The sequence below is a fragment of the Eutrema salsugineum genome, unplaced genomic scaffold, assembly GCF_000478725.1.
Source record: "Eutrema salsugineum unplaced genomic scaffold, Eutsalg1_0 scaffold_4, whole genome shotgun sequence".
NCBI classification, from domain to species: Eukaryota; Viridiplantae; Streptophyta; class Magnoliopsida; order Brassicales; family Brassicaceae; genus Eutrema; species Eutrema salsugineum.
In genome coordinates, this window is record NW_006256686.1 from 1,704,283 (window position 1) to 1,719,288 (window position 15,006).

General features: G+C 41.2%; 2 protein-coding genes across 2 annotated transcripts; one reads left to right on the forward strand and one right to left on the reverse strand.

The window, feature by feature from the left end:
• Positions 1 to 683: 683 nt before the first annotated feature.
• On the reverse strand, positions 684 to 6,190 carry LOC112084665. The gene is made up of 14 exons (XM_024153956.1): positions 6,058 to 6,190; positions 4,710 to 5,589; positions 4,344 to 4,610; positions 3,974 to 4,274; positions 3,119 to 3,893; positions 2,967 to 3,023; positions 2,848 to 2,894; positions 2,719 to 2,775; positions 2,566 to 2,614; positions 2,129 to 2,442; positions 1,968 to 2,048; positions 1,609 to 1,845; positions 1,374 to 1,543; positions 684 to 1,294 (listed from the first exon to the last, which is right to left on the reverse strand). The coding sequence occupies exons 5-11, from the start codon at positions 3,350 to 3,352 to the stop codon at positions 2,000 to 2,002; spliced, it is 807 nt and encodes a 268-aa protein (XP_024009724.1). The 5' UTR covers positions 3,353 to 3,893; positions 3,974 to 4,274; positions 4,344 to 4,610; positions 4,710 to 5,589; positions 6,058 to 6,190; the 3' UTR covers positions 684 to 1,294; positions 1,374 to 1,543; positions 1,609 to 1,845; positions 1,968 to 1,999.
• Positions 6,191 to 6,964: 774 nt separating this feature from the next.
• LOC112084348 lies at positions 6,965 to 10,584 on the forward strand. The gene is made up of 6 exons (XM_024153468.1): positions 6,965 to 7,222; positions 8,212 to 8,215; positions 8,477 to 9,472; positions 9,712 to 9,911; positions 10,024 to 10,268; positions 10,470 to 10,584. The coding sequence occupies exons 1-6, from the start codon at positions 6,965 to 6,967 to the stop codon at positions 10,582 to 10,584; spliced, it is 1,818 nt and encodes a 605-aa protein (XP_024009236.1).
• Positions 10,585 to 15,006: the final 4,422 nt, after the last annotated feature.

The following is a 15,006-nucleotide window of genomic DNA, read 5'->3' on the forward strand; positions in this document are numbered from 1 at the left end:
TCTGAGTTCGTAGGAAAAAAGAAAGTTTCCGAATAGAAAAAGGAAACCGACGAGAAGAAAGGATATTGTCATGAGAAAAGGAAAAGGACCGAGACAAAAGGAAAGTCTTCTCAGTCCCATATCGTAGAAGATGTGCATAATGACCGACTTGGAAGACATATATAAAGGAAGAGGAATCGACACCGGAAGACACAAGAAATTCCAGAGAAGACTTAGATACTGAGAACTCAATATTGTCTTAGTTTCATAAAGTCTTAGTTCATTATTAACCGAACTCAGTTGTATTCTTCGATCGATCTAATAAGACCCGAATTTATCGATCTAAATTACTGTTTTACCCCTTGTCGATATTCACTTATCAACAATTCACTAGGCAACAAAAGCCCCAAGCAGGACCTTTTACGGAATTTCTTTTTTAATTTGAGATATTATTCGGCTATTTTGAGACCTTATTTCCTGTTTTTGAACTATTTTTGTCTACTTATGTCTAATTTGTTTTTGAGACCTATTGATTTCATGCACCATTATTCTCTGATTTTATGTTTTAAAAGTACTAAGTAAGTAGACTAGTTGTCAATTAACGTAACTTTGAACTGAACAGATGTATTTGTCAATTTATTAGTATACTAGTAGACAATGAGTTCAGTTAAATTCAAATAGATGACTATGTAATATTCCTGATTTTTGTGATATAAATTACAAAATGTAGCCAACTATCATAACAACCCCAATTATCGAGTAGACGACGTTAATAAAATAAAAGTTATATATTGTTACAACACAAAGTTCCATAAGTGACCTTTGGAGTGGAGGAGGCTAGGCTACTCCGAGAATAGAAGTGAATCTTTTCTTTCTATACGAAATTCAAGATTCAGTTTGTCTTTTTCTCTAACTCACTTCCTTTTTTCTTTGTGAGTAATTCGTGGTCTAATTAGACAACATCTGGCTTCGAACATAGGGTCCACTATCGGCCGTTCCAGGCTCGGCTCCGATTCTTACATAGCTCAGCTCGGAGCAACGCGTCATCGGACGAAAGAACTGGGAATGGGCGCCTGGTTGCTTGCTTAGGTCATACTAGTAAGTTAAGGTTTATCAAAACGAAAATAATACAACATACGTACAAGTTTAAGTGGAAGCAGGCGGGTCGGTTGAAGCAGGCGGATCGGTTGAAGCAGGCGTATCGGTTGAAGTAGGAGGGTCGTCACCTTCCACCAAATTGTCGTCAATTACACGGTCGACCGATATGTTCTCTGTGTGCATCTGAAGTAGCATGAGTGTGACGCTCCGCTATGGCCTGAGATAAATCAAATTTGTAATTAACTAAAAATAAACGTATACAAGGTAACTGACTATAACAGATATAAATAGAATACCTGAACTTGGGGATTGAAAAATAGGCTTAGCAATGGAAAGGTTGAAGGCGTCAAGGGTGTCGTTCCACATCTCTTGATTGTACGCATCTTTCTTGATGAAGTATGGAAGTGATACAGAAAGGGGAACTAAGAGATTCTTAAGCTTCAACTCCTTAAACGCCTTGCTACAGCTAAGAACAACTATCTCATGTGCCTTCAAATCAATGCAAAGACCAACCCAATGCCTATTGTCAACCTGGTAGGGGCAGTAGACACGAGCGATAGCTGTGTACCAAGGCTGCCTGATTTTGACATATGCGGCCGCACCTTTGGGGAGCTTAATCTTGGTCTTCCTCGAGGTAGAAACAAATTAGGCATGCAGCTTCACAATTTCATTGATTAAACCGAACTCAACAAAGTTGTAGTTCATTAGATGAGCTCCTCTGGTTAACCACAGCTGATCACGGATACAGGCAATTATCGCATTCATGCCCTATTGCCAAATAATAAAGTAGTAGTCCATTATTATTTAAAATCTATGAAGTAGTATATTATTATCTATTGTTATAAATAAGTATATGACTATTCAAAGTCGACAAATATCCAATGAGTTACCAGGGTGCTAATAACTTCGTACGAGAGATTATTTAATTGACGATGTTCGGAGTCAGATTAACGCCGTAACGGGGGATAACTCTACGATAAATATATGAATCATTAACATTCAAATATAGTAAGCTATTCTACACACTTTAAAAAAAGATAGGAGTACATACCTCATTTCTTTAATTCTTGCTTCAAGGAGGGATACTAGTTCTTCGGTGGGTCTTGGGAAAAAAGAAGACAGGTCTACTGTTTTATTTGTCTTTTTCTTCTTGTTCTGAGGGTACACAAAGTCTTCAGATGTAGATGCTGGAACCCTTGGGCGGACGCTTTTACGTATTGGTGGAATGCTTTTAGAAGAATCAGCAATGTCTGAAACCCTTCTCACCTCCTCTTCTATTTGTCTAGATTCGGCAAGGTTCTTCTCTTCTTGAGTTAGCCCAAGGGAAAAAGATGGGGGATCGTCGATTACTGGGTACAATGATTCCTAAGTAATACCTTTATGGTTAAAAGGTAGTCGACTAGAAATTTCTCCATTAAATAAAGGGGAACTGTTTACAACACTAGTTAAAATATTCGACTACTGGTAAGCGAAAACATACCTTCTCACCTGGTACTTCTGTGACTGGATCTGGGCAGTTAACGTGATCATCGGGCACCTGAAATGAAGCAAAACAGTAAAGACATAGGCTACTACATATATGTAAGGGTAATGAAAAATTCAGATTTCGAAATAGTCCGCTGGTAATAGATATATACCCACCTGATCTCTAGCGGACTCGGAATCGGGATTTGGGAGGCCTGCATTAACCTCATTTGCCTGAACATAAAGTGTAAGGTAATGGAAATATTAAATTTTTAAATATTTAGCTACTAATAGGTAATTACATACTTGCTCGTTAGCCGATTCTGAATTTGGAAATGCAGTATCCTCACAGCCTACACAGAAACACTACATGAATGAAGTTATCTGATTATATAGTTATTGACTTTTAGTAGACGAATACAAACTGCAACTTTATCAGACTCGGGAATCGGAACTTGCAGGTCTGCATTTTCCACGGGTGCCTGAACATGACGAGAACACGAATTGAAAAAATGATTGACGATTTGTATACCTAAACTAATAGAAAATAGTTGGTTGCAGATAAGCAAGTACAAACCTGTACATTAGCTTCCACCAAAGTTGGATCTGCAGGAGGAATTGACGGAATGGGGAGATCTGTATTATCACACTCGATAAGGTCAGAGGTATTGATATCTTGAAGCACCTCATCTATCCTTTTTGAAGCCATGGTCGCGTCAACGAAAGTATCCCCTCCTATGTGTGGAACTTCATTACTAGCCAGCCCATCATTTCTATCTTTACCAGCATCGTCTTTCCCGGCATCCTCCATGGAAATGTCAGCGTTCTGCTTCTAGGTTCGATTAGGATTTCTAAGTTTCTAAACCATATTCTGGATCTCATCTCTTCTAAGTTGTTTATAATGCATGAAGGTAGATTCATGACCTATTCTCTGAGCCTAGGATCGATCAGAACCACGAGAGTGCTGTATCAGATTATCCATACCTAGCTTCAGAAGAACATAGTCTATACAGGAGTCAAAAGCTACTTGCAGAGAAGATGTGAGCATACGAATTCAGTAATAAATGCATGATCTTATTTCTGGCATGAGAGCGAGAGTTAATTGTCAGATTTAAGTGATTTGCTGGTTAAGATGATGAGAGTTGGTTAGTCATACACATACCTATTCTAGTTCCATGCAGATCCCAGAAATAGATAAGGATAAATCGCCGGAAGCTAATTGGAAATGCTTAGACATCGATTAGAGTAAACCAGAGAAATCTAAGTCGTCCACTATGAGTTTAGAATCCTTAGTTTGAGTCGACCACCCTTTAGATATTCTCTAGCAATTCATTTGCATTGCATTTAGTTTCCTGTAAATATTAGATTAGGATTAGTTTAGGTCTCGTAACCAAAAACCTCAAAACCCCCATGAGTTTATGATTTCACTTACAATCCCAGTTTGGTGTTTCCTTGCAGATTAGACATATTTCCTGTGTATCGACACCCTAAATCCTACAATGTACATCTGTGCACTTTCAAACATTAGGATTTTTATAAATTTAAAACTCCGGACCAACGGACTTGCAAAAGACCTGCGACCCCGAGGCTCATCAGACATCGTTTTCATCATCTGTTGCCTTTTGTGTAGAGGTTTCAACAGGTGCTGTTTGATTAGGAACATCACCAAGTTTTACTTTACCAATCTCGGTGCGTAAAAAGGTAAGCTCCGATATGGCCGTCTTCACATCACCCTGAAGGATCTTGAAATCAGATTTTAGTGACTTTATTGCTTTTATAATGGGGGAAATAGCAGTAACCACCTTTTCAAAAAATGCTGAAGCTGCAGAGTCAACTGGATCATCCCCATTGCAATACACTTTTAAGGATGTCGATGTTTGTGGCTTTGATAGCTTGCTATGTTCAGAGGCCTTCTGACCGCCCACCCAGGTCTTATGTGTGAATGTATCGCCATGTTCAATGGCACTCAACAAATTTTCAACCTTGGGGTCATCTACTTCATCTGGGTAGAACACCTCCTCCTCGTTGACGACATTGTCCTCATCGTCGAGAATGTGTTTGAAATCAATCTGAAAATAGTAGACAACTATTAATAGTGACATACTTCCTTCATCCTAATTAGTATACATGCTTTGTAGACAACTAAGTGACTACTAATAGTTTTTTACCTTATCGTCTTAGTCGAGCATCCTGACATAATTCATCTAGATTTGAATTGGCTTCTGTGCTCCCGGACGTAGTAGAGGAATCTCATCGTCCTCCTCTTCATCATCCGCTAAAATGTGTTTAACACCCTTTCCCTTAACATCATTTGTCAAGAAAGTGGGAGCACAAGCAGGAACAACCATCTGCAGAGCGTGTAAGAAGCCTTGAAACGCACAGGTGGTCTGACCCAGATTTGACAGAATACCACATCTACTTTTGATGCTTTCCATTGTGATGTCAAATGATTTACGACCCCAAGGATAAGAAAGGAATTCGTCCACGTCTTTAACCATCAAGATGTGATCAGCATTAATTTTTGTATTTTTTGAGGTGGGACAGACAATCCCGTCGACTAGAAGTAGACAAGCAAGCCTGAATCTAGTCTCTTTGTCCTTATAAGGGCAGCCCAAAAGGGTGATTGCTATCCAAACACAAGTGGTGTTTTTCTCAGCACCAAATAACTGTTTAGTGTATTTCTTGATTTCATCTTTGTCAGCCTCAGAGGACGAAGGTATAGTCGAATAATCCAGACCAGTAGCAATTGCAAACTCCCTAATCGAGAATCGAATTGGCTGCCCAGAGAGAAGATATCAAATCTCTTTCTTCTTCATGGTTACAAGTTGCCTAGACAGTAGAAAATGGGGAGCCTAACGGACGACGCGGTCTTGTTGCCAGCTTCAAAAAGTTTTCTTAATTGGGAATCCATAAGCTTCGCTATGTGTTTGTCTTATAGTGCAAAGCTAATTGCATCAAGGTAGTTGAGTTGAAAGTATGTATTTACTTTCTTGAGGTTCATAGCCGAACTTGAAGAACCTCTCTGGATATGGACTCATTGAGTTTCAACTGCAAAAAATATTAACAATACATAAGTATATGTCTAAATATGCATGCTTCTAATAATACCACAATACATGTTTGAACAAACAACCAATCAATAGGAATACTGATTTATTGTTAAAAATGTAGGGAACTATTAGTAGCCAGCTATTATATATATGGTAGATTCTTATCTGCTTATTTATGTATATACTCCGTAACAGCCCAACAAATCTGACACGAGGCCTGTGTAATAGATCGATAATAAAAAGTCGACTACTTTGGCGGCAATGACATGCAAAAAGAAAACGGAGAAGAAGGAACAATTGTCTTTTAAGAACTTTGAAATTGAAAATTGTATAACTAGAAAATGCCCAACTCGAAAAGGGGGAAACAATCGATGATGTGGTAAAACAATTCAAAAAAAAAAAAAAAATCAGTTAATGAATTAAGGAAGAGCAGAGATCGATTCCAAAGATGAAGTAATGTTTTTACCTAAAAGACAAACGGCAAAGGTGGAGAACTTTGAGCGGCGCGGGATAGATTTTGTTGGGGCAGGGTACAATTAGGGTTGGGCGGAATTTCTGAGATGATTTTTTTGAATAAAGGAAAACGTAAACGAATAAATATGACAAAGAAAGAGGAAGAGGCAGTTGTCTCTTCAAAGACAGTAATAGAGTGGAAATAAAAGAGTTGTAGGAATGTAATGATGGTTGAGATTTACAATTTCTTTTAAAACTAAAAATTTAGCGGTTTTCGATACGAAAAATCAGTTGTCACGCATGATAGAGAAACCGCTAAATTAATGTTCATCAAGCATGCTATAGGGGTATTTATAACTTTAAGTAACAGTTACCAATTAATTTCAAATTTGAATATGGAAGAAGAAACAAATAGTAATTGACTATTAATAGCAGATGTTATGGACTACAAATTTAAATATATAAATAGATGATATTCAAAAGTAGTTGCCTACAAGCATAATAGAAATTCGAAAATCAAAAACATAAAAAGTTAATTACCAACAAAATAACATAGTCAGCTACATATATTGATGTGGACATCGACTCTAAGACCTTATTGGAATTAATGCCATCAGTCTAAGACGGGGCTATGACATGCTCCAAGATTAAACAACTCAGGAATAGATACAAGAGGGCTTTACACATCTTTATCAACTCACTAGAACCAGACAACCCATTGTTGCCCGACCTGAATGTCATATATGGCTTAAACGAGCTTTGCGGCCAAACCGAGACCAAATACTTGGGAGCCAGGAATGACCCACCAGACGATCAAGTCTCTCAGGCCAAAATGGTAATCTCTCGACCAATTTTTGATTTAAATGCTAACAGTCCGAGCATAATTTCATTTTCAGGCTTAAAACTTGAAGAACTAAGGAATGACTCAAACTTTGGCCGAGACGCGAGAGATTTTAGCCGAGAAATCAGTACCACCTCGGCCAGACCAAGTTGGAGATGGAATTTATCGTACTGAACTTGACATCACTCGACCAAAATCACCAGCTGAATCCAACGCTCGAGACAGAAACAAGTTTGCCCGAACGGATAACGAGATTGCCGAGACCATGCAAGATTTAGCCGATAATTTAAAGACACCCGGGCTAGAACCACCAGACGACTTGGAAACCTCCACAAAGGTAAGATCTCTCGTCCAAGTCCATATTCTGAAGCTAACAAACGTGGAATCTTGCCCCACCAACGAGCAGATTTAGAGCTGCTTCACAACACACCACCCGGACCCGAGAAAGGCCAAGAAGACCAAGAAACTAGGACGGAGCATCAAAAAGCTTGAGGACTTGAAGACAAGGACTTAGCTACATTGGAGAAGCACTTAGAAGACTTTACAAGAAGGTTCCAAACCAGAGACGCCACAGCTTCAAGCTCGGCCACCACAGCAACACAAGCGGCCAACCGGAACCCTTCACACCAAGGTAAGCTTTTCAATTATTATATTGTCCTTGCAGGTGATCTCAGCCTCCACAACGGCTAAGTACTACATCAAAATGACGTCAGTAGTTTAGTTTAAAAGAGTCTTAAGCAAACTTTCCATTTTTGTATTAAATGAAACGATGAGTTTATGATTTCGTAAACTAGGTTTGTTTCTTGTTATTTTCTTTCAAAGTCCTGTCGTTTTGAGTATTTTCTTTTCTTCTTTGAGTCGAACCCTAGAAGGTTCAAGCTGACGGACTATTTATAAAGTCCCACACGCAGCTTTGTAGACACCAATATTTTTCCCGTTATCAATAAAAGAAAGAACTTTCTTCTAAGTTTCCGAGAAGCGGCTTCTCATCTTGTTCATTGTTTTTTTGTGAGATTCAAGCAAGCGTGAGCCCCTGCACTGTATCAGAGAGTAACCTCCCTTCTGTGTCGTGTATTCACTCCGCCAATACAACATCTGTTGATCCCACACGAGAGGGCGACCGCCTGCGTGTCAGATCCCGATCTATCGGTCATTTACTGAGCCAAAGAGAGGGCGACCGCCTGCTTTGACTCTCCGCCACCTTATTACCCGTGAGAACCCCCTGGTTCTTACATCATCTGGTATAAGAGCCGAAAGTTCTGCTTTCGGTTTGCTTACTCCTATCCTTTTTACTTATTTTGTGTTTCGGCATTCATACGTTGCTAGATCGGTTAGTTATTCTAAGAGAAAAGTTAAAAAAAAAAACTTAGCTTGAGTAATTGTTCCTTGTTTTGTTTCTTGTCGCCTAAAGAAAATCAAAAAAAAAATTTCTAAATCATTTTTTTCATATCATTTTGTATTGTTGCATTTTGTTTACATTAAAATAGAAAATTCAAAAACAATTAAGTTCAAATCTTAGTTATCTCTTGCGTTTGAGTTTCATTATACTTTTGGTACTTTGACGAGTTGTTGTTTTTGTGAGAATTACAAGAAACCATAGGAGATAACACCGAGAACGCTGCACCTGCTCACGCCAATGGACAACAACACAACGAGCTCATGGCCATGCTAGCCACCATGATAAAAGAACTGAGAGATACACGTGAACGTGTCGCGAGACTCGAACCACCAGCTCACCGAGCACTGAATCATGTATTGCCCCAAGCCTTAATGGCTCAGTTTGTGGACGGTCTCCAAGAGATAATAGCCCGAAAAGTGGTGAGAGTCAAGTATAGTGGCCTCCACGAATTATTGCATCTTTCAGTTCAGGTGGAACAACAAATCAAACGCAAAACCTCGCTAACAAACCAGAACCGAGGGAGCCAGCCGTGGCAAGCTAGTTCTAGTCGAACCATTGACAAGGGCAAGGCCGTGAAAGTTGATTCACGTCTCAAATCAAAAGCCACCGAGGCACCAAAGACCAATCGACCGGAACCAGGTAAGTTTCAAAACACTAGTCAAGCTAGAACACGCGATATAACCTATTTCAAGTGTCAGGGACGAGGGCACTATGCACGAGACTGTCCAAATCAACGGGTAATGATCATCACTCCGAGTGGAGGATATGAATCTCAAGACGAGCCCGAAGAAGAGCCAGAGGACAATGAAGAGGATGTGGAATATCCTGATACTGGTGAATATCTCTTAGTGACTAGAAGAGTCCTAAGTGTGCAAGTTCAGCCCGAGGAACGGATCCAACGAGAGAACTTGTTTCACACGCGATGCACCATTAACAACAAGGTATGTAATCTTGTTATTGATGGAGGTTCATGTACTAACGTGGCAAGCAAGTTTATGGTAGACAGGTTAGGGCTGGTGAAGATCAAGCACCCGAGGCCTTACAAACTACAGTGGCTTGACGATGCTACCGAGCTCAAAGTAACCAAACAAGTTACGAGTCCTTTTAGTGTGGGCAAGTACAAGGACGAGGTGCTTTGTGATGTTGTGCCGATGCAAGCCGGGCATCTTTTACTGGCAGGCCATGGCAGTTTGACAAGGCTACCTTGCACAATGGCCGCACCAATTTTTACAGCTTTACACATCTTAGCCGCAAATACAATCTAGCACCACTCAGCCCCACCGAGGTCCATGAGCTTCAAATCTGAATGCAACAAGAGGCTAAGTCTTCTAAATCAGCACTATATATATCTACTGGTGAATTAAACCGTGTTTGGAGTGCCAATGGCACTATGTTATTAATGCTTTTCAAAGAATGTCTTAGTGCAGGGTTAAAGGAACTTGAGCTTCCACCCGAGGTAGAGGCCTTAATCAAACGGTTCGAAGATGTGTTTCCCGAAGAGATCCCACCAGGGCTACCACCTCTACGAGGAATAGAACATCAGATAGACCTTGTTCCAGGCCAGCCGCTACCAAATAAGGCAGCTTACCGTATGAACCCGGAAGAAAGCAAAGAGCTTGAGAGCCAAGTGCGAGACTTGATGGACAAAGGCTATACGAGAAAGCCTCAGCCCCTGTGCCGTGCCTGTTCTACTAGTGCCCAAGAAAGATGGCACCTAGCGCATCTGTGTGGATTGCCAGGCCATAAACAACGTTACTATCAAGTATAGACACCCCATTCCGCGTTTATACGGCATGTTGGATGAACTTAGTGGCTCCACTATCTTCTCCAAAATGGATTTGAAGAGTGGGTATCATCAGGTCAGAATGCGTGAAGGAGATGAATGGAAAACGACTTTCAAGACCAAGCAAGGCTTGTACGAGTGGCTAGTCATGCCTTTTGGCTTAACTAATGCTCCAAGCACCTTCATGCGACTGATAAACAGGTTCTTCGAGAATATATAAGTAAATTTGTAGTAGTTTATTATGATGACATACTTATATATAGTAAAAACCTACGAGATCATCTCACACACCTTGAATTAGTACTCAAATCACTTCGCAAGGAAGGCCTTTATGCTAACCTCAAGAAGTGCTCATTCTGTACTAACCAACTCGTGTTTTTAGGATTTGTTGTGAGTGAACAGGGTTTACAGGTGGACAAAGAGAAGATCAAAGCCATACAGGAATGACCCACACCCTCCACCATCGGTCATGTACGAAGCTTTCATGGGTTGGCCAGTTTTTACCGGCGATTTGTGAAAGATTTTAGCACCGTGGCCGCACCCCTCTGTTGGGATTTATGAGACAAAGCTCAACAAATGGTGGAAGCATTCACTTAGTGAATGAAACCACTTAACCCACACAAAATAAACTCGATCTCAAGAGAGTAGAGAACATCAACTTGTGATGAAATCCACACAATAAACATGAGTAGAATCAAATCTATGAGGAAGAAAACGATTCTATAAAGGGAAAGCATCTAGTTTGAGACTAATCTAAGCAATGAACACAACACATAGAGAGTTTGTGTTCTTGAGATGCAAGACTCAGTAATCTAGATGAGAGAAGCAAATAAAGAAGAGTTTAGTGAGTGTTTATGAAGTGATAAGGCTGCCTTAAGGGCAGTCACTACAAACGATTTTCCCTAAGGACTCTACATTGCGAAATAGAATGAAGAACAAGATAAAAGAGAGAAATCACTTCATTGATTCTGTGTAACATTTACAAGCTCGGTTACATCTCTTTTTATAGAGAGAAAGGAAGAGAGGAAGCCCTAACACATGAGCCAAGACTGAGAGTGACATAAAGAGAGCGTTTTTGTCTTGTTAAGAGCTGAAAGTGACAGCTCATAAACGGTCACATGTGACTAAAGTCACATGTGAGAGCAGACTTGAATTTGAATTCGTTTCCCTCCTCTTCTTGTCACTTAGGGCCTTAGTCCTTGCATTCTTTAGGCTTTCTTGGCGTCCTCTTCTTCTTCTTATCTAATGGGCCTCGGCCTTACACAACCTTAGACTTGTACGGACACCTCTTGGAGTTGACTTGGCCGTACAGTTCTTCTTCTTCTTTAGGCCGAGGCTAGACTTGATCAATAGCTTCTTCAGCCTTGTCTTGTCTTCTTTTTATCTTCTTTGAGAGATCTTGGAGTTGTCTTCGGCCTTGTCTTGATGTCATTGGCCTTGACACTCCTCTTCTTCCTCTTCTTTGACTTGGAGATGATCGGCCTTGTCTTGTTGACTTCGGCCTCACCTCTCCTTTCCTTCTTTCACTCTAATACCCTCACGGCTGTCATCAAGAAGAACGTTCCATTTAAGTGGGGAGCAGCTCAAGACGAAGCGTTCCAAGCCTTGAAGGAAAAACTCACTCAAGCACCCGTTCTTACGTTACCGGACTTTGATGAGATGTTCGAAGTGGAATGCGATGCCTCCGGATTAGGGATCGGAGCTGTGCTGCATCAGAAGAAGAGACCGATGGCGTATTTCAGTGAGAAACTCCATTGGGCCACCCTCAATTACCCCACCTACGATAAGGAGTTGTATGCGCTGGTTAGAGCATTGGAGACGTGGCAACATTACTTGTTGTCCAAGGAGTTCATCATACACATTGACCACGAGACCTTGAAGCACTTGCGTGGCCAAACCTCACTTAAAAGAAGGCATGCTAAGTGGCTTGAGGTCATAGAGACTTTCCCCTATGTAATCAAGTACAAAAAAGGCAAGGAAAACGTGGTAGCTGATGCTTTATCAAGACGCCATACGCTTATAGCGACCATGGAGGCCAAAGTTTTGGGCTTCGAGCACATCAAAGCACTATACAAAGAGGATCCTGAGCTTGGTGAAACATATAACGATTGCTGAAAAGGCCCCACAGGTTCTTTCTATATACACAATGGGTTTTTTTTTAAAGATAAACGCTTGTGTATTCCGCAGGGATCAATGAGGGAACTAGTGTTTAGTGAAGCCCACGGTGGAGGATTAATGGGACACTTTGGGGTGGATAAAACTCTGGCTGTCATGATGGACCATTTCTATTGGCCACACATGAAAAATGACGTGGAACGGTTCTGTTCAGGATGTATCCAGTGCCACAAAGCCAAATCCAGGTGACACCCTCCCGGTATATATATGTCTCTGCCTATACCTAACGCCCATTGGGTAGATATTTCGATGGATTTTGTCTTAGGTTTGCCCAAGATCAGACACAAGGATTCCATCTTTGTTGTTGTTGACCGGTTCTCTAAGATGGCCCACTTTATACCGTGTGAAAAGACAAACGACGCCACACAAATAGCCAATTTGTTCTTCAAAGAGGTCGTACGTCTACATGGGATCCCGAAAACAATCATTTCGGACCGAGACACCAAGTTTCTCAGTCATTTTTGGCGTACCTTGTGGAAAAAGTTAGGCACCAAGCTCCTTTTCTCCACAACTTACCACCCACAGACCGATGGTCAAACAGAAGTGGTAAACCGAACCTTATCCACATTACTTAGAGCAGCACTTGGTAAAAATATGAGTACATGGCTCGATTGTATTCCTTTTGTAGAATTTGCTTATAACCGTGTAAGACACTCGACTACAAAGATATCTCCATTTGAGATAGTTTATGGTACTAACCCCCTTTCTCCAGTGGATCTTAGACCTATAGCACATGTAGACCAAGCCAATCTAGATGGATTGAGACGAGGAGAGCTATTCAAAAAGCTGTATGAGACGGCGAAGACCAACATAGAAAAGAAGATCGAGGTCTACAAGAAGGCCGCAGACAAAGGCCGAAAAGACGTCTCATTTGAGCCAGAAGATTGGGTCTGTTTACACATGTGGACAGAAAGGTTCATTGGTCAGTGTGCATCCAAACTCTCACCGCGAGGCGACGACCCATTCAAAGTATTGAGCAAGATCAACGACAATGCTTACCGTTTGGATCTTCCAGGTTAGTATAACATTTCACACACTTTCAACGTGGCTGACTTATCTTATTTTGATGCAGGTGAAGAAGTTTTGGGGGCAAAACCTTTAGAAGAGGGAGGGAATGATGTGGACATCGACCCTAAGACCTTACCGGAGTTAATGCCATCAGTCCAAGACGGGGCCATGACACGCTCCAAGCTGACGGTTTTACACATCTTTATCAACTCGCTAGAACCAGACAACCCATTGTTGCCTGACCTGATTGTCATATATGGCTTAAACGAGCTTTGCGGCCAAACCGAGACCGAATACTTGGGAGCCAGGAATGACCCACCAGACGATCAAGTCTCTCAGGCCAAAATGGTTATCTCTCGACCAATTTTTGATTTAAATGCTAACAGTCCGAGCATAATTTCATTTTCAGGCTTAAAACTTGAAGAACTAAGGGATGACTCAAAATTAGGCGATACGCGAGAAACTTTGGCCGAGACGCGAGAGATTTAGCCGAGAAATCAGTACCACCTCGGCCAGAGCAAGTTGGCGATGGAATTTATCGTACTGAACTTGACATCACTTGACCAAAATCACCAGCTGAATCCAACGCTCGAGACAGAAACAAGTTTGCCCGAACAGATAACGAGATTGTCGAGACCATGCAAGATTTAGCCGATAATTTAAAGACACTCGGGCTAGAACCACCAGACGACTTGGAAACCTCCAACAAAGGTAAGATCTCTCGTCCAAGTCCATATTCTGAAGCTAACAAACGTGAAATCTTGCCCCACCAACGAGCAGATTTAGAGCTGCTTCAAAACACACCACCCGGACCCGAGAAAGGCCAAGAAGACCAAGAAACTAGGACGGAGCATCAAAAAGCTTGGGGACTTGAAGACAAGGACTTAGCTACATTGGAGAAGCACTTAGAACGCTTTACAAGAAGGTTCCAAGCCAGAGACGCCACAGCTTCAAGCTCGGCCACCACAGCCACATAAGCGGCCAACTGAAACCTTTCACACCAAGGTAAGCTTTTCAATTATTATATTGTCCTTGCAGGTGATCTCAGCCTCCTAGTTTAGTTTAAAAGAGTCTTAAGCAAACTTTCCATTTTTGTATTAAATGAAACGATGAGTTTATGATTTCGTAGACTAGGTTTGTTTATTGTTATTTTCTTTCAAAGTCCTGTCGTTTTAAGTCTTTTCTTTTCTTCTTTGAGTCGAACACTAGAAGGTTCAAGCTGACGGACTATTTATAAAGTCCCACACGCAGCTCTGTAGACATCAACCTTTTTCCCATTATCAATAAAAGAATGAACTTTCTTCTAAGTTTCCGAGAAGCGGCTTCTCATCTTGTTCATTGCTTTCTTGTGAGATTCAAGCAAGCGTGAGCCCCTGCACCGTATCAGAGAGTAACCTCCCCTCTGTGTCTATTCACTCCGCCAACACACCATCTCTTGATCTCACACGAGAGGGCGACCGCCTGCGTGTCAAATCCCCATCTATCGATCATTCACTGAGCCAAAGAGAGGGTGACCGCCTGCTTTGACTCTCCGCCACCTTGTTACCCGTGAGAACCCCCTGGTTCTTACATCATATATGTAGTCCATTACAACAGTAGCCACCTACACTTCTAGAATATTCTTTGCAGTTTAGTACTGCATGAATAGGTAGCAAAGTTAACAGCACTTCAAATGGTGTTGAAAATGACATTCTAGAAAATCAGTCAAGACCGAAGGCAAAAATGCAAAGCCATGATTCACCATTTTCATCATTGT